This window comes from Diplodia seriata (genome assembly GCF_021436955.1).
Source record: "Diplodia seriata strain FDS-637 chromosome Unknown scaffold_5, whole genome shotgun sequence".
In the NCBI taxonomy this organism is placed as follows: Eukaryota; Fungi; Ascomycota; class Dothideomycetes; order Botryosphaeriales; family Botryosphaeriaceae; genus Diplodia; species Diplodia seriata.
Window position 1 is genome coordinate 490,693 of NW_027117312.1, and position 18,492 is coordinate 509,184.

The 18,492-nt window shown below is 58.7% G+C and overlaps 5 protein-coding genes across 5 annotated transcripts; 4 read left to right on the forward strand and 1 right to left on the reverse strand.

Annotated features, from left to right (window-relative positions):
* Nucleotides 1-1,095: 1,095 nt before the first annotated feature.
* ARO1 (3-dehydroquinate dehydratase (3-dehydroquinase)) lies at nucleotides 1,096-6,050 on the forward strand (the record flags this gene model as incomplete). Its single annotated transcript, XM_066776604.1, has 4 exons — nucleotides 1,096-1,704; nucleotides 1,758-5,861; nucleotides 5,922-5,966; nucleotides 6,024-6,050. 4 exons carry the CDS (start codon nucleotides 1,096-1,098, stop codon nucleotides 6,048-6,050), a joined length of 4,785 nt encoding a protein of 1,594 aa, XP_066632446.1.
* Nucleotides 6,051-10,311: 4,261 nt separating this feature from the next.
* SLS55_005154 (uncharacterized protein) lies at nucleotides 10,312-12,092 on the forward strand (the record flags this gene model as incomplete). Its single annotated transcript, XM_066776605.1, has 2 exons — nucleotides 10,312-10,319; nucleotides 10,514-12,092. 2 exons carry the CDS (start codon nucleotides 10,312-10,314, stop codon nucleotides 12,090-12,092), a joined length of 1,587 nt encoding a protein of 528 aa, XP_066632447.1.
* A 1,975-nt stretch (nucleotides 12,093-14,067) lies between these two features.
* Nucleotides 14,068-14,970, forward strand: SLS55_005155 (uncharacterized protein; the record flags this gene model as incomplete). The annotated part of the gene is made up of 1 exon (XM_066776606.1): nucleotides 14,068-14,970. One exon carries the CDS (start codon nucleotides 14,068-14,070, stop codon nucleotides 14,968-14,970), a length of 903 nt encoding a protein of 300 aa, XP_066632448.1.
* Nucleotides 14,971-15,642: 672 nt separating this feature from the next.
* Nucleotides 15,643-16,629, reverse strand: SLS55_005156 (mitochondrial 37S ribosomal protein uS15m; the record flags this gene model as incomplete). Its single annotated transcript, XM_066776607.1, has 1 exon — nucleotides 15,643-16,629. The coding sequence occupies one exon, from the start codon at nucleotides 16,627-16,629 to the stop codon at nucleotides 15,643-15,645; it is 987 nt and encodes a 328-aa protein (XP_066632449.1).
* A 387-nt stretch (nucleotides 16,630-17,016) lies between these two features.
* RPS0 (40S ribosomal protein uS2) lies at nucleotides 17,017-18,119 on the forward strand (the record flags this gene model as incomplete). Its single annotated transcript, XM_066776608.1, has 2 exons — nucleotides 17,017-17,186; nucleotides 17,354-18,119. 2 exons carry the CDS (start codon nucleotides 17,017-17,019, stop codon nucleotides 18,117-18,119), a joined length of 936 nt encoding a protein of 311 aa, XP_066632450.1.
* Nucleotides 18,120-18,492: the final 373 nt, after the last annotated feature.

An 18,492-nucleotide genomic window follows, 5' to 3' on the forward strand; every position in this document is an offset into this window, starting at 1 on the left:
CGTCGACAACCGAAACCCCACAATCTGCACGCCTCCCCAGCTTTCAACCCCGCAGATGGCGGATATGGGGCGGCCACAAGGCCGGGGGATGCGGAAATATATCCAGATGGGGTAAATCGGGCTTTAGTTGATTGTCCTGTGGCTGCATCCAGGCCGATAGGAGAACGCTTAAGCCCATCAAGACTACGCAAGATTCTTGCTTGCATGACCAAGTGCCGAGGCTGGGACGGGACCTTCCATCATAAACGCAATCCCTCTGCACAACGCCGGCTCGAGCACAAGCAACGGATGCTCGTTGGTGAGGTGGCCCGCCCGGTTGTTGATGCAGCGCGGCACCGAGCTACTTAAGCGTGCGTCGCGCTCATCTTGCCGAGCCCAAGAGCAGTTCGGTTCCTGAGAGTCAAGCAGGACTTGCAGATTGCAACAACAGCCGCAAGTCCTAGCTGTCATAGATAGGAGAAGCAATAGGCGCATCCAGAGGGTCGCAAGTGTCGCACGGGTCAACCAACCAGAACAGAGCCATGGAGAAGAGGTGTCCGATCGCCACTACGCCGCTCTCGCCTCGGTATCATGGAACGGCGATGCAACGGCCTCCTTTGAACCCTATCTTGCACACACCTGGGAATCCTCCATGGCGGTGGCGAAGGCGAGGAACATAATGTGGGCCGTGTAGAGCCGTTGGGTGGGAGAGTGTTGCGTGCAGTCGTGGCGCAGGTCCACCGCGAGCGGGCGGGCTTGCGGGTCTGAGATGCTAGAGACGAGTGGACGTCACTGCGAGGTCAGGCCAGGGGTTGGTAATGCAGGAGCGGGCGTTGGTGGGCGGGGTTGGTGGGTGGTTTGGAGGGCGCAGGTGCCAAGCGATCGCCGCGGAGGCTCCGAATGCGGCCCCGAAATTGTTTGACCACTTTTCTGGATAGCTGCGTTGACTCACATCCCCGCGGCGGACTTTCGCAGACTGCCTCAACCCTCCCCGCCTCTCCGTTGCAGCAACTTCCCAGCATTCTCTGTGCTGCGACTGAGCATTGGCATTTTCCCGTCCGGCTGCGCGCCGTAGATCCGTCGCTCTCGCCCGACCGTTGGCGACCTTCCCCCGCCATGAGCGGCACCACAACTGACCCGGCCGCTGGCCCCACGACCGTCCCCATTCTGGGCAAGGACTCGATCGTGGTTGAGTACGGCCTGTGGAACAGCTATATCGCCCAGGACCTGCTCCAGAACATCCGCTCCTCCACCTATGTCCTGATCACCGACACCAACATCGGCGACATCTACACCCCCGCCTTCGAGAAAAGCTTCAAAGAGCACGCCGCCCAGCATGCTCCCTCCGCCCGCCTGCTCTCCTACACAATCCCTCCCGGCGAGACCTCCAAGTCGCGTTCCACCAAGGCCACCGTCGAGGACTGGTTGCTGCGCCAAGGATGCACCCGCGATACCGTCATAATTGCTCTGGGTGGTGGTGTGATTGGTGACATGATTGGATTCGTTGCTGCCACCTATATGAGAGGCGTCCGCTTCGTCCAGGTGCCCACGACGCTCCTGGCCATGGTCGACTCGTCCATTGGCGGCAAGACGGCCATTGACACGCCCGCCGGCAAGAACCTTGTCGGCGCTTTCTGGCAGCCTGAGCGCATCTACATTGACTTGCAGTTCCTCGAGACCCTGCCGAGGAGAGAGTTTATTAACGGCATGGGCGAGGTCGTGAAGGTGAGTGTCTCGTGTTGCGCGCCTCGTGTCGCTGCGGCTGACGGTTGTATAAGACTGCTGCCATCTGGAACGAGGAAGAGTTCGCCGCTCTCGAGGACAATGCCTCCTTGATCATGAAGACCATCAACCACAAGCCAGCTCGCGGCCAGCGCCGCCTGGCCGACATCGCTTCCATACTCAAGAGGATCGTGCTGGGCTCTGTCCGCGTCAAGGCCCATGTCGTCTCTGCCGACGAGAGGGAGGGTGGTTTGCGCAACCTCCTCAACTTCGGTCACTCAATTGGCCACGCCATGGAGGCTATCCTCACCCCGCAGATTCTTCACGGTGAGTGCGTTGCCATTGGAATGGTCAAGGAAGCCGAGCTTGCCCGCTACTTGGGCGTGCTCGCCCCCGGTGCAGTTGCCCGCTTGACCAAGTGCATTGCAAGCTACGACTTGCCTACTTCGCTCAATGACAAGCTTGTGCGCAAGCGCACTGCAAACAAGCATTGTGCAGTCGACGAGCTGATCTCCATCATGGCTGTGGACAAGAAGAATGATGGCCAGAAGAAGAAGATTGTCCTGCTGGCGGGTATTGGCAGGACCTACGAGAAGAAGGCCAGCGTTGTTGCTGACCGGGACATCCGCATCGTTCTGTCTCCCAGCGTCGTTGTTCACCCTGGCGTGCCCTCCGACTTGAATGTCTCCTGCACTCCTCCTGGATCTAAGAGCGTCTCCAACAGAGTTCTGGTGCTGGCTGCCCTTGGCTCAGGCACCTGTCGCATCACCAACCTGCTTCACTCGGACGACACACAATTCATGCTCGGCGCTGTCTCTAAGCTCGGTGGTGCCTCCTTCTCTTGGGAAGACGACGGCCGCGTCCTGGTTGTCAATGGCAATGGTGGTGCGCTCTCAGCCAGCTCTGATGAGATCTACATTGGAAATGCCGGCACTGCTTCTCGTTTCCTGACATCGGTTGTCACCCTCGCGAAACAATCGTCTGTTGCGTCTACCGTCTTGACTGGAAATGCTAGAATGAAGGAGAGGCCCATTGGGCCGCTTGTGACTTCTCTGAGGGCCAACGGTGCGCAGATTGAATATCTCGAGAGGGAGGGCTGCCTGCCTCTGCGCATTGGTGCGTCTGGCGGTTTCGAGGGTGGCGACATTGAGCTTACTGCCAATGTCTCCTCCCAATACGTCTCCTCCATCCTCATGGCTGCGCCCTACGCTAAGAAGCCGGTCACTCTTCGCCTGGTCGGCGGCAAGGTCATCTCGCAGCCTTATATCGACATGACTATCGCCATGATGGCCTCTTTCGGTGTTCAGGTCGAGCGCTCTGCCACTGAAGAGAACACTTACCACATCCCTCGCCAGAGCTACGTGAACCCGGCTAATTACGAGGTTGAGAGCGACGCAAGCTCGGCTACTTACCCTCTTGCCATTGCTGCGATCACCGGCACTACTTGCACTGTTCCAAACATTGGCTCCAAGTCGCTTCAGGGAGACGCCCGCTTTGCGGTCGATGTTCTTAGGCCTATGGGCTGTACTGTGGAGCAGACTGAGACGTCCACTACGGTCACCGGTCCTCCTAAAGGTCAACTGAAGGCCTTGACGGAGGTTGATATGGAGCCTATGACGGACGCTTTCTTGACAGCTTCGGTTCTGGCTGCCGTTGCGACCAACAACGGCACCACCGCTACCACCCGTATCAACGGCATTGCCAACCAGCGTGTCAAGGAGTGCAACCGCATTGCTGCCATGAAGGACCAGCTGGCCAAGTACGGCGTCATCTGCCGTGAACATGACGATGGTCTTGAAATCGATGGCCGTACCTATGAGCTCGACACACCGCAGGAAGGTATTGATTGCTACGATGATCACCGTGTGGCCATGAGCTTCGGTGTACTCTCCCTCGTTGCTCCTGATCCCGTCATTATTCTCGAGAAGGACTGCACGGCGAAGACTTGGCCCGGTTTTTGGGACATTCTGCGTCAGCTCTTCGGTGCCAGCTTGGAGGGTCATGAGCCCGACCCATCTATCCACCACAGCGCTGCAAAGAAGACCACCAAGTCAATGTTTATCATTGGCATGAGGGGTGCTGGTAAGACAACTATGGGCGGCTGGGCATCCAAGATCCTTGGCTGGCCTTTGCTTGATCTGGACAATGCTCTTGAGGAACAGGTTGGCCTTCCGATCCCTGACATTGTGAGAAATCACGGCTGGGAGTTCTTCCGTGAAGAGGAACTCAAGCTTGTTAAACGCGTCATGAAGGAGAAAGGCACGGGGCACATTCTCGCTTGCGGCGGCGGCGTTGTAGAAATCCCCGAGGCCCGCGAGCTCCTCAAGAACTGGGCAAATGATGGCCATGTCCTCCTCATTACTCGGGACATTCAAAGAGTCATGGAGTTCCTCAGCCTCGACAAAACGCGTCCTGCGTACGTCGACCCGATGATGAGTGTCTGGGAGCGTAGGAAAGACTGGTACCAGGAGTGCAGCAACTACCAATTCCACAGTCAAACCGTCGAGGACAGCGGCCTTGCCAGGACCCTGGATGACTTTGATCGTTTCCTTTCGCTCATCACCGGGAAGAACGATGCTCTGGAGAATTTGAAGCGCAAGAAGCAATCGTTCTTCGTTTGCTTGACTGCTCCTCAAATCGACCTTCTTTCCGATAGACTGGAGCGGGTTGTTGTTGGTTCTGATGCGGTCGAGGTCCGCGTGGATCTTCTCGAGGACCCCAATGCGGAGAATGGCATTCCCACCACAGACTTCCTCATCGACCAAATCACCTTCCTGCGGTCGAAGGTTTCTCATCCCTTGATTTTTACTATCCGCAGCAAGAGCCAAGGTGGCAAGTTCCCCGATGGCGCTAATGATGCGGCGCTCGGCTTGTACAAGTTGGCTATCCGCATGGGTTTCGAGTTCATCGATCTCGAGATCACCTATCCCGAGGAACTCCTGCAAGAGATCTCTTCGAACAAGGGCAGTAGCAAGATCATCGCCTCGCACCACGACCCGAAGGCAGAGCTCTCTTGGAGCAATGGCTCCTGGATTCCGTTCTACAACAGGGCCCTGCAGTTTGGCGATGTGATCAAGCTTGTTGGCGTTGCCAAGGCGCTTCAGGACAACTTTGAGCTTGCAGAATTCAAGTCGTGGGCTGAGCAGACACACCCTACTCCTGTCATCGGCATCAACATGGGCACAGTTGGCAAGCTCAGCCGCATCATCAACGGCTTCATGACGCCTGTCAGCCACCCAGAGCTGCCAGGCGCTGCGGCGCCTGGCCAGCTTTCGGCAGCTGACATCCGCCGAGGTCTTTCCCTGATGGGACAGGTTGAGCCAAAGAGGTTCTTCGTTGCCGGAAGCCCTGTTTCACAGTCGCGCTCTCCTCCTATGCACAACACTCTGTTCGCGGAAACCGGGCTTCCCCATTCCTACGACCGTATTGAAACTACAAGTGCCAAGGACCTTAAGGATATCATTCGGCAGCCCAACTTCGGCGGTGCCTCCGTGACTATTCCTCTGAAGCAAGAGATACGCCCGTACATTGATGGCGTTGGCCCTGAGGTCGAGATCATCGGCGCCATCAACACCATCGTCCCCGAGGAGGTCACGGACGAAGCCGGCAATTCGCAGGTCCACCTGATCGGCCGCAACACAGATTGGCAGGGCATGGTTCTGGTTCTGCGCAACTCTGGCTCAATGGGCGGCAGCAACAAGCAGAGCGGCCTCGTCATCGGCGGAGGGGGCACGGCTCGCGCTGCCATTTACGCGCTCGCCTCAATGCATTACAGCCCTATCTACCTGCTTGGCCGTACGGCTTACAAGATGGAAGCACTGAAGGCGTCCTTCCCGGCGGATTTCAACCTGCGTATTCTGTCCTCGGTCGAGGAGGTTGACGCGCTCGACGCCGAGAAGGGCATTCCTCACGTCGCCATCGGCACGATCCCTGCGACCGAGCCGATTGAAAGCAACATGCGTGAAATAATCTGCAAGGTCTTCGAGAAGGGCGGTGCCGATTCCATGCCTGGCGCGAGCGCTGGCATGGAAGAGCCCAAGAGGACGCTGCTGGAGATGGCCTACAAGCCTCCCGTCACGGCCCTCATGCAGCTGGCGACGGATTCAGGGTGGAAGACGGTCAATGGTCTTGAGGTTCTGGTCGGGCAAGGTGTCTTCCAGGTGAGCATTTGCTGTTCCGGCATATTAGCCGAAACATCCGAATACTAAACAAACACGCAGTTCAAAAACTGGACCGGTATCGAGCCGCTCTACAACGTCGCCAGGGTAAGTTTTCCCCGAAATATCACGCACCAGAGCGGTAGAGCTGACGTGACCATGCAGGATGCCGTGATGAATGCCGAGATCTAGACGCGTGTAAGAGATCGGTTTCCATACATATGTTTGATCGTCTATTTCTTCTCGTTGTTTCGGGGACTGAAAAGTGCTTTCAAGGTGTGCTTCTTTCTGCCGTCTTGTTCAACCAAGGAAATTAAGTTTCAATCTACATGTTGCCACTTCATTCTGTGCCTGCTCACGCCATGGTTGCATTTTTAGCACTTGCTTCTATGCCAAGGCTTTGCTCCCTTCTCTTGTCCCAAGAGCCTCGATTGCCGAGCAGTGTTCGGCTCCCGTCTTGCAGCTTCTCCGTTTCTGCATAGGTTGCTCTTATCTCGTACGCACCGACACCTGTTGCCATTTAGGGTAAGGAAGAGCAAACTGGCTCGTAATGAAAGCCGAACATGCAGTCGACAGAACACATCTCCGTATTTTTGCTCCCTTCGCCACTCCGGTCAGAAACTGATCGGCTGCGACTGGTGGGACGGGCTCTCACAACCAGCAAACCCCTCAGTCTTCTCCTCTTTTTTTCCGCCGTCGTGCCTTTTCCCACCGCCCTTCGCTCCGCCGAAGAAGAAGCGTTATGGGTACCGGTACATCGGAGGAGGAAGGAGGCTTCGCTGCTCGGCTCTTTGGAACTGCCGGTCACCGGAGGAGCCACCGCCGCCATCGCCGGCCGCTCACCGCCCATTCCACGCACACGCACACGCGCGGCAACAAACCAAATACGGGAAGCGGCCGCTCAGTAGTGTGTGTGTGCGTGCTTTGATGTGCAGCATGCGAGCCACAATCTCATGGCGTGTGGAGAAGGATGGACATATATGCGTGCGGCATATGATTCCTCGATCCACAGAGTTCGAGCATTTTGAAGCGAGTGGATAATACATAGCAAGTTTGTCGGGGGCGTGGGAGGCCTAACCATCAAGATCTCTCTCATCAGCGTGTCAAGGTCCGAAAAGGTGCAGGACAGGCCGGCGGCGTCTCTGCCAGAGGAATCATCATTCTATCACTGGCCTGTTTCTTGTGCAAAAGTTAGTTATGCCTGCACGTAAGAATTTGTGTTCGTTTCGTTTCATCCGGCGGAAGAGAGACGAGGCTTATTCAATCGATGTTGCTCTGATGATGCCGCCGGGATTTCATGCTTCCGATGCATAATGCGAGGACGCCCTGCACCTCGGGCCGAGATGGGATTGCTTTAGGCACGGTACGGCGAGCCAGGTACGGAAGGTAGCATGGAGGGTGGCTGGCTGGTTGGCTAGCTGGGCTGGGCTGGGCTGGCCACTTTCTTTTCACGCTTGTTCTCATCACATGGCAACAGCAACAACAACAACAAACAGGTTCCAGTGTTTTTTTCTTTCCTTCTGCGTCATGCGATGCACCACCCAGACTTTAGTGTTTGCTAGCTTGGAGGGCGCCGATGCCTCGGCAATTGGTGCGGCTGCGTGGGATCAAGCTCGCAGGCAGGCTCTATTTTTACGGGAACAAAAAGCTTGGAACGCAAAGGGTCGGTGGGAAAAAGTTGCTCAGATCCATGATTCATGTTCAGATCCCTTATCCTTGGCCGCCAGCCCAGACTCTCTCTCTCTCTCTCTCTCTCTCTCTGTGTGTGTGTGATCGGGCCAGCCGCAAAAGCCGTGGGTGGAGCGTCGTCGTCGTGCGTAGGGGCTTTGCTTGTTGCATATGCCGTTCGATCACCACAGCAGCAAGCAGGATGCGCAGGGGGGCTGTGCGTGCTGCGTGCTGCGGCGATTGCCATGTCTTATCCGACCCTTCCGTCGGTCAGCATATCAGGACCACCGTGATCGCCGGCGTCAATCCGCCAGGCGCTGTGGGACGTGAAGACTGAATGGGTAACCCGGGAAGATATCATGAAACGACGAGCGGAGGTTGGTGGAGGGGGTTTTCTATTTTTAAGTTGGCACGCCAGTCAGGCTAGTGGTAGTGCAATCCAATGGGGCGTGGTGGCCACTTTCTTGGTCCAGAACGCTAGCATCACTTGTCTTTCGACCTAGGTAGAATCGATGCTCGTACGTGACTCTCAACGAATCCTGAGTAGTTTGAAGGACTTTGCCGTAAGCCATGAAATGTCAACTATGCTTGCTATGGTGCCAACTCGTATCTTCTCTGCTCGAGACGTTTCCAACCTTGCAGTTCCATGCTCCCAACACCTGCCCAGCGGTCCGTCGCTGGAATGAGGTATTTAGTGCCTAGTTGTTGTTCCCGTCACTTGCTGGTTTTCCTATTATCGTCTCCCGCAGCGTTGCCCACGCCTGGTCCAGCGCCTCGGCTGTAGGCGTCTTCGCTCGACGACCAGTTGCTTCGCTTGCTCGCTGCATTCTTTCGACAGAGTCAAAAAGGTGCGTACGCCTCTGGTCCATGGCGGCAAGCCTCGGATCTTCATCCGCAAGCACCATGTTTGAATCCAGCAGCGAAGATGCTGGTGCAGCGGGGATGCGGCAAGGTTGCTGGGAGTAAGGAGTGGAACGGTGACTCGTTTGCCGGCAATGGAAAGTCTGTATTGCGTCGGGGGCTGGATTACCGCTGATGCTGTGCCACTCGCCGCTGGTGTCTGGAGAAGATGAAGGAGCAAGCAGTCTAGGGTCAATAAGGTTATGTGTTACAGGAGATTGAAATTGGTGTTGTGGGACTCTCTGTGCCTGGTTGTGCAACCCTCGGTCGAAGGCGGCCAAACATGTCAATTTCTTACTGGGGGGAGGCTGGTGTTCCTGAGGTGACGTGGACTCGCTGTTAGTGACCTCGACCGGCAGGCCAACATGGCCGCAGTAGCAGCACTTGACAAGGCTGTAGTGGGCATCCGGAGGAAGGCCAGCCACGGGCGTTGGGACGGGGCAGGGTGCAACATCAGAGACACTGCAGTGGTAGGTCATGACTTGGAGAGCCCTGCAGGCGCGGCAGGCGCAAGTGTAAGCCTTACACATGGTACACTAGCTCCGGCGGAGGATCTCGTGGCGGACCAGGTAGCTGGCGGAGATGGGTGGGCCCGAATAGTAGGCGGGACGGCGCTATATGTGTAAAGCGTGAGGAACAACGGCCTGGTTTGTGGCTGGTGATGACGGGAGGACAACAGGCCGCGCTTTGTGCAGATATAGCGAGACGCAAACCCACACAACAAGGACTCTGCAGAAGGCGGTTAGTGCTGCACGGGACGTCATTCTGCGGGTGATCTCCAGCGCAGCCTGCAGCCGCCGCCTCTCGTCTCCCGTCCTGGTCCATCTCTCACGGCGGGAGCGGCCGGCCGCGCGGTCCCCGACCTTCGATCGATCCTTGGCAGCAGCGGAGCGGACGCGCAGCAGCATGGAGCAGGCGGGTGGAGAGCTGGGGCAGCTCCGGGCGGCGGTGGTGGCAGCTGGAGCACGGCGACTTGCAGCCCGGGCGACGGGCGACGAACGCCTCGGGCCAGCTAGCCGCCGTTTTCTGCGCCTGCCTGCGCCTGAGTCAACGAGCCGCCGCCCGGCCGACAGCCACTCGCCAGTCACACTCACCACACAAAGGCTGCGGATGACCGGTCTCACCTCACGCCTGGAGCTGGGCCGCGCTGCCCGGCGGAGCTTGCCTGCGGCGACTCGACGAGCGCAATACGAGACCGATGCGGCACGCTGCATCCGCCCAGGCCGGCGGCGTGGAGGGTGGCAGCGTTGGGGAGCCCACTGCCGGCAGCGCTAAACGGCAGCAAACGGCGCGCGGAGGCCGTTGTGCGCGGCTTGCTCTGGTGGGTGAGTCGCGGGCTCAGGCGGCCAGTGCCAGCGCCAGTGCCAGCGCCAGCGCCAGCGCCAGCGGACCCCAGCAGCGGCTAAGGCCGCATGTGCATCCAAAGAGCCACAACTGGTCTTTCGGGGCCGAGACCTCCTGTACTGCTTGTCAACTGCATCGCCTTGCCCTTCAGCACACCCGTCTCACCCCATTCTTTGCCGCCGCGCCTGCCCACGACGCGCACAAGAGCTTGCCGTTCGTTGCTGCTGTGTCTCTCCGCCGCCCCGCCAGGCCGCCCAGCCGCTCGTTCGCAGACCTCAGCGCCGTCGTTCGTGGTTGCACCCGCCCGTGACCCTGTCTCGTTGCTCTCCACCACCGCGACTGTCTTCCGCTCTTGGCCCAGCGCCCGCCGCTCAGGCCGCCGAGCAAGTGCTGCAGTCACACCTTCGCTCCCTCTTAGGTAATCCGTCCATGGACCAGCATCGGCCGCCAGGCCTTTCTGATCTGTTGGATCTGCGCCAAACCTTACCGAGTGACTTCGACCACAAGCGTCGCTTCACCTCACCCTCACCTCCGCCCGCCGATGGGCGCGTCGACCTAGCCGGCTCCTCGGCCGCCTTGCCTGCTTCCTCTCCCTCCTCTCCGCCCTCCCATCCTCTCTGCCCGCCCCTGCCCGCCCTGCTGCCTGACCCTGCTCCCGTGCCCGGCTTCGCAACAGCCACGCCGACGCCGACGCTCGAGCAGCCCCGGCCCGACTTGGGCATCGTTGGAAGCCCGTACTCCAGCGTCTCTCTGCCCTCCTCTCCGCAGCTCAAGTCCACCCCCGGCCTCCGCCTGCCGTCGTTCGACCTGCTGGGCATTGCCGCCCCGCATCCCGACCGTTTCCAGCCTGACGCCGGCCGCTTCTTCGAGCCCGTAGGCGCCGGCCCTCTCTCCAAGCCAGACGATCCGCTCCATGCACGGAGCCCGAAGGCCACGCGGTGCTCGGAGATAGTCGACACGCTCCCGCTGCTTAGTCCGGGCCTGGCGAAGAAAAGCCAGCCCGCCGGCGAGCAGCAGTTCACCACCCTGCCCACTCCGCCACCCGACCTGGGCGCCAATTATTGGGGCAACATTTCCCATGTCCGCACTACCACCATGGAATCTCCAGCGAGGTCGGACCCGGAGAGGACGTCCCCTGGCATTGTTCCCCAGCCTGTCATTGCGCCTGTACCGGAGAGCTCAGAAGATCCACCCGCCGAGACCGCTCCGCGGGAGGACGGACGCGCTTTCTCGTGGCTCGATGAAGGCGTGCAGACCATCAGTAAGGCGCACGACCACCGCAATGTTTTTTTTTTTCAAGGAGGCGCTGACATCTTCACAGTCGCTGATCTGGGCGCCGTCACTGGATCTAGCAGTTTCGTTAGAATCCTCTCACATGCCCTGCCTTGCCCCTCGCCCAAGGGACAAGCTTCCACCCAAATCATCCAAGCGCTTCACGAAGCGATACCACCGGCGTCGACAGTATGGATCAACGTCTTCCACGCCGTCCCCGGCCGATTCAGCATGGCTGATCTGCCAACCTCACCACCAAGCACGCCGGGACCACCAGTAGGAGGGGAGGACTACTTCACCACCAAGGTGTTCGATAGCGCTGTCCAGGTCACGGACTACGAGGCCGAGATGAAAGCCGCGCGATCGCCCCGGCCGGTCGTTCCGCCGGGTACCGTGGACGTCTCCATTGTCGAGCGCTACATCCCACCAACGAGTCCCTCGGAATTCGCCGGACTTTACTCAACGAGCGGATCGCGATCGCTACTGCTAGATCGGCTGGCCGAAATATCCGTCGACCATGGACACTTGCTGTTCATCTATCCAACCAGAACAGGCGGTCGAGCTTTTATGAACAGTTACCTAGGACCCGTGCTGGACCCCATTCTCCGCTCCATGCATGTCGTTCACGATCTGTCCGCCGACTTGGGCTCGTCGTTGGGCCACATGGCAGCGGTGGAGTACCTTCAGGAATTCGACGAGATGCAGCGGCGATTAGAGACCTTCTTACACCACCTGAACAACGGAAGAACATCAGACCGGTTCAAGCTGGCTGGGTCAAAATTTTCCATGGTATATGCGAAGAAACAGGAGGCGCGACTTGCGAGAGACGTCTGGGCGAGCGATTGGTGGATCAAGCAGGAAAAGCCGAGAGTGCGTACTGCTGTGAGCAAGTATTTCCGTCTTGCGCACAAGCTACCGCCGGAGGACCGAGTGATGCCCACGGCGTTGATCCAGGAGCTACTTGACGGTGTTGCTCAGAAGCCCTACGAGTTCGGAGAGCCAGGCAAAGGAGTAGAAGTTGGAGTTTTCGTAATAAGAAGGTCAAGGTAACAGGCGCAGGCCATCAAACCTGCCCAACTCGGCCTCAGAGGGGTAATGGAATGACTCGGAGTACTTGCAGAGCCTTGAAACTTAGCCGTTCCCTGGGTCCAGCGCAGCTCGACGCCGGTGTATTGCGGAAGAGGAACTCAGTATCCACGATTAATGGTTATCAACAACGGAGGCACGAGGCACGAACCCACGATGAAGACGGCCATTTCCCCCGCAGAAGGATTGAGATTTAGGGGCGGGACGGACTAGGAGCCGGTTTGGTGTCTACTCAAAGGAACAGTTTGCTTGGAGGCCTTGACGTGGATTTCAGGACGAGAGAAGGAAATGTGAGCGACGGTGGGCCCACTGATTCTACGGACTTGCCCAATTGCTTTCAATAAGGGCCATGGAAACGGTGTTTGAGGAGCGAGCTACTTTTATTTGTGGGATTGCTCGACGGTAGAGAAAATACCCTTGCAATGGTTTGCCCAAATTTCACACCTCGTTTTCGGAGATGCTAATGTAGGATGGCCTATTCTCCCCGGCGAATCTTTGGCGCAAATCAGGAAGGTGACGATTGAGGGGAGGTCTGCTCGTAGTCACGCGACGCCTGGATGAGACCTTGCAACAGAGGATCGGCGGAGCAGTACGACTAAATGGAGCCCCAATGATGGATGGCGGCTCTTCACGTCAACAGTCGGAGTTTCAAGACTGCACACTGTATGCATCCGTACCCTTGGGAAGATTATAGCCAGATGGTAGCCTTATTGCCGGGGCGTTCGGAGGAGGCGGAGCGCATGCTGCGGAAGCGCATCCGGTGGCGTCGAATGAAACTCGCGGAGAGCCGCACGACCGGGTCGATCTGACCATAAACAGAGGATTCGCGGCCGGGGGAGAGGGTGGTAGAGCTGCAAAAATGGTCTGATGGTGGGCTCCCAGGAGGGCGGACCAACGATTGCTCGCCCCGCTGAAGATGGGGGAGGAACTGGCATGGCGCCTTTCGGCTCGGCTTGCAGCGACGACGCGCGACGGTGCGACGTATCGCATCACTCGCCCATGCCCATTGCCGGCGACCCGCTATCCTTTATCTTGCCTTGTGCTCGTCAAGCGAGCCACTCAGCGCGGAAGCATCAAAATCGGCAGCGCTTGTCGATAGCTGTGTCGGAGCAACTGGCGGTTTGTTGCGCGTAGATCTGTCATCGGTGGAGTCTGGCACACGTGGAAAAGCAGATAAGAGGGGCGGCTGCCCTCCTGCCACGCGAGGCACAGGCCTGAAACAAGATCCAAAGCGACAGCGGTCAGCATTTCCGCGGGTGCCCAACGGCGACAAGACTGGCGACTGACTGCTGCTGGACTGTGATGTTGGAGCGGGAGTACAGAGTAGCTGGGTCGGGGTCGGAGGTCGGCGAGGCCACGTATCTCCGAACCATCTCCAGACGCCCCCCGCACGGCGTGCGCCAGGGTCCGGCAAGGAATTTTCGGGAAGCCGCAGGTGGCCGTGTGCCCGTACCGTAAGCTCGCCGACCAAAGCAACCTATCGGCAAGCCGCAAAACACGCCCTTCTGCCTTTTGTACCAGCAGCGGAGTTTAGAACAGCGACACGCGCTCAGCTGATCTGCCGCAAGAGCACGCAATCGGGGTGTTTGGGTAAGCACCCGCGAGCCCATTCGCTGGCGCTGCTGACAAACGGGCCCCGGCATGGCATCATCGCCACGGAACCGTCGTTTTGCGGGGATCGCATCATCCTAACGATGACTTTATACCATCCCGATTAGCAATCCAGCCCGCTAGCTACCGCCGAGCTGAGCCTATATAAACGTCCGAATAGAGTGCCTTTGACATCACCATTCCACTTCGACAGCCACTGACTCCGCCTCAATAACTTCTTTTGCCGCCTTTCACGACGACCGTTGCCCGTGGAGCATCCTCAGTCCTCAGAAAGCTAGAATTCCACTTGAGACCTCTGCATTACCGTCTACACCCCAAGACCGCCAAAATGACGACCACTGCCACCCAGCCGACTCCAGCCCACCAGCTGCAGTCTTCCCCCATCGACTCCTCCGCGCTTGACACCAGCACCAAGAACAAAGGCTTCGCCGTGCCCCGCGGCCCCGTCACCACCCAGCTCAACTTCTACAAGCCGCCCTCCGACGGCTCCGCCCCCTACAACTGGGTCGAGAAGCAGCCCGAGGGCGTGCCGCAGAACAACTTCGGCTTCGAGTCGCACGACGTGACCATCCAGGACGCCCGCGGCCGCGAGCAGGACTTCAACCTCGACAAGAACTCGTTCGACTTCATCGCGGGCGTCGAGTCGGCCGAGAAGGACTTCGTCGACGACGAGTCCATCAAGCAAAAGTACTACCCGGAGGTGGAGCGGCTCATCATCGACAACGTGCCCGGCGCGCACCGCGTCCTCATCTTCGACCACACGATCCGGCGCTCCTCGCCCGACGCCAACCGCGCGCCCGTCACGCGCACCCACATCGACCAGACGCCCGTGTCGGCCCGCATGCGCGTCGAGCACCACCTGCCCGACGAGGCGGAGACGCTGAAGCAGGGGCGCTACCGCATCATCAACGTGTGGCGCCCGCTCAACGGGCCCGTCGTCGCGCACCCGCTCGCCTTCGCCGACGGCAGCACCTTCCGCGACGAGGACCTCGTCCCCGTCGAGCACCGCTATCCCACCCGCACCGGCTACACCGCTTCGATCAAGCATAACCCCGATCAGCAGTGGTACTATCTCTCCGGCATGCGCAACGACGAGCGCCTGCTGCTCAAGTGCTCCGACAGCCAGCGCGCCGACGGCCGCGTCCCGCACACCGCCTTCGTCGACCCCCGCACTCCCGAGGGCGCGCCCGGCCGCGAGAGCATCGAGGTGAGGGCTTTGGTTTTCGGCTAGAAAAGGAGAGAGAGAGAAAGAGAAAGTCAAGAGTTTGAGAGGAGATCCCCGAATCACCTCCCTCCCCCGTGGTCACAGCGGGGAAGGGAAGAGAAGGGGAAATAGGGTGGCCAGGAGGTTGTTCTTGATGAAGTGAACGATAACGAATATTGCATACTTAGCCTGGGATTTTGCGAGATACAGTTTGATAATTCTTCTGCTTTTTATGAATTCGATTCAGTTAATCAAAATACGGTACTTCTTCTTTCTACTAGACCTTCTCCTCATCGCTGAGTGCAAGTGATCGGTCTGCACGTTAGGGTAATTGGGCAACTGTCTGCGGGGCGTGCTAGACCATGATAGTTGCGCCGGCGTCTTCGGGAAGTTGAGTAAACAGTTTTCAACTTTACCTCGGCTCGGCTCATCGTCACATCTCCGGGGCTTTGGACACCTAGATCGAGATCCACTCAGCTATGTCCTGGTATGTGAGACTTTTGGAAAGTATCGACTCCAACTCGCTAGTGGGTATCATGTACTTGTCAACGCACAAAGTGAATGTTGCCCCCATCCAAAGGAGATTTTGAAGTGTTCGTACAGATTTTACAGCTGACCACATCGCTTTGACCATGCAGCCCATAATGTGCGGTTCTGCTTTTGTGCCATGCTAATAGCTTGCCACTTGCTCACCAGAGCTTACAAGCTGATCTCGCCCTTCCACGTGCCCTCCGTCAGACCCAACGTCTCAATCAGGTGCTGCCACCTGGGACCGCCTCTCTCCTTCCTTCTCAGGTATTTCAGCAGTTTCTGCCGCCTGTGTACCAGTAACCTCAAATTCCGCTTGTTGACCTTGTCGTTCTTACCCCGAGTCTCCAGGAAGTCAGCCAAGGTGCGGATCTTGGCTGTCAGGATGGCGACCTGCACTTCACTGCTGCCGGTGTCGGGACCGCCGCGGGTGTATGCCTCTGGGTTCAGCGGAGGAGGGCCTGACCAACCCTCCTTGACAGCATCTGGAACCTCTCTCGCACCGCTCGCCGCCGTCGCCCGCGGCTCCAGAGCTTTGTCTGTCTGGTGCCGACCAAACGTGTCGATACACCTCTGGATGTTCACGCGGGTCCGGTCCTTCGAGTTGGCACTCGCCAAGCTCACGATGCGCTGTATCGCAGCCTCAGAATTCGCGTCTTGCTGCTCAACTTCCGCCCTCGACTTGAAGTACGTCAAGGCCGCCTGTGTACGCGAGCTAAGGGCCAGGTCATCGGCATATTTTGTAGGAGCACTCATCCTCTTCGAGAGCGCCATCTGCTCCTTTATTTCATCGTGCTTGAAATAGTGGTTCAGGTAACTCTCAGAGGTAGCCTTCGGACCCCGGGGGGGCTTCGTGGGGTCGTCGGTACTCTTCGACAGATCGGCGTCGGTGGTTTTAGATGGTTCGGGGAGACCGGTGTCGAACGACTGCACGAATGGCGTCGTGATTCCGCGAACGGGGTTGCCCAGCCCTTGTTTGTGCTGCTCCTGCAATGCAGCCTGGCGCGAGAGATTGGCGGCCTTTCGCGCCGCGGCCTGGGCCTGTGCATACGGGTCCTGTTGCCGGCGTCGTTGTTCCTTCGTGGTCGTGTAATTGGCAGGCGTCGTGCTAAAAGCGCGTAGAGAAGACGACGCACTCGACGGAGCTGTTGCAGGCATTGTCAGCAGAAATTTGGACAGAATGACTAGTCCAGCCAGCACGAACCAGGCTGGGCCCGCAGGCGCACGGGCAGCGATATCCGGGGTGGCATAGCGGCGGTGCGGTCGTGGTGTCGTGCCGCTCGCAACTTTGCAGCGAAGGTCGGCCGTCCAGAAGCCCGCGGGCGTCGCCGGGCAAACGGCCAAACGATCGGCCGGCGCGCCAAGCGGGAGCCTGAGGCACCATGGCACGAAGCGGGCGCACACGCGCCATACCCAAAGCAGGCGGCTTAGCGAGAAGTGATATGCCCACCACCATTTCGATTCGAAGTTCGTTCGACCGCCAGCGACCGCCGTTCGACTCACGACCTCACCCGCCGCCTCTCGCGCTACCTCAAATCAAACAGGATGGCTCCCAACAACCTCCCCGCGGCCTTCGCGCCCACCAGCCAGGACATTGAGATGCTCCTGGCCGCTCAGTGCCACCTCGGCGCGAAGAACCTCCAGGTTCACATGGAGCCCTACCTCTGGAAGACTCGCCCGGATGGTATCAACGTCCTCAACATTGGCAAGACCTGGTAAGCCTCGAAGCTGGTGTTTCGTGCCTCTCTTCCGCGGCGTTTGTGGCCAGCAAGATATAGCGACGCGTTCGCGATATTTTTCTGAATGCTCCAAATTTTCCGCTCAAGGGCGCGCAGGAAGCAAACTCCACGCGCGAAAACCTCGTGTCTAACGCGCGCCGCAGGGAGAAGATCGTCCTCGCTGCCCGCATCATCGTCGCCATTGACAACCCGGCCGACATTTGCGTCATCTCCGCTCGTCCCTACGGCCAGCGTGCCGTCCTGAAGTTCGCCGCCCACACCGGTGCCGTCGCCATTGCCGGTCGCTTCACCCCCGGTAACTTCACCAACTACATCACCCGCTCCTTCAAGGAGCCCCGCCTGATCATCGTCACCGACCCCCGCACCGATGCCCAGGCCATCAAGGAGGCCTCGTACGTCAACATCCCCGTCATCGCTCTTTGCGACACCGACTCTCCCACCGAGTTCGTCGACGTTGCCATCCCCACCAACAACAAGGGCCGTCACGCCATTGGTCTCGTCTGGTGGCTCCTTGCCCGTGAGGTCCTCCGCCTCCGTGGCACCCTCGCCAGCCGTGAGACCGAGTGGGACGTCATGACCGACTTGTACTTCTACCGCGACCCTGAGGCCGAGGAGAACAAGGACTCCGCCGGCGTTGAGGAGGCCAAGGTCCCCGGCGCTGACGAGGTTGGCCCCGGCCCCGTCGAGGGTGGCTTCACCAACGAGTGGGAGGTCTCCGGCGCTGGTGCCGGTGCCTTCGCCGCCGCTTCCGGCACCACTGGCGTCGCTGCCGGTGCCTCCTGGGACCAGGATGGTGCTGACTGGGCTGCCTCCACCGCTGCCCCCGAGGGTGGTGCTCCTGCTGCTGCCCCCGCTACCAGCGGTTGGTCCGCCGAGCCCGCTGCTCCCTCTGGTGAGGGTCAGTGGTAAGCGGTTGAGGAGGAAAAGCGCGATACCAAGAGAGGATGCTGGGGACAAAAAGATAAACAGGAGTCAGTCACCTTGCGCCTCGGTGGAGTGTGTATTCAAAAAAATGTCAAGAATGGTCCATGAGTCGAACAACCTAAAACATTTCCTCGCGAAGATCACATTACATGGGAGCTCGTCATCATCGCAGCTGGTTTGGCATTTTCGACTTCACTTTTTTTCTTTATTCGCTGCAAGGAAGAACAGTCGTCCGGTGCTTACGAGGGAAAGATATCCAACGTGTGTTCTATGCGTTGGGGGAAAGCCCTGTGCTGGTGATTTTGGGATGTACTTAAACGTTGCCCACTTCCTCTGCACAAAAGAAGAAAAAGAAATT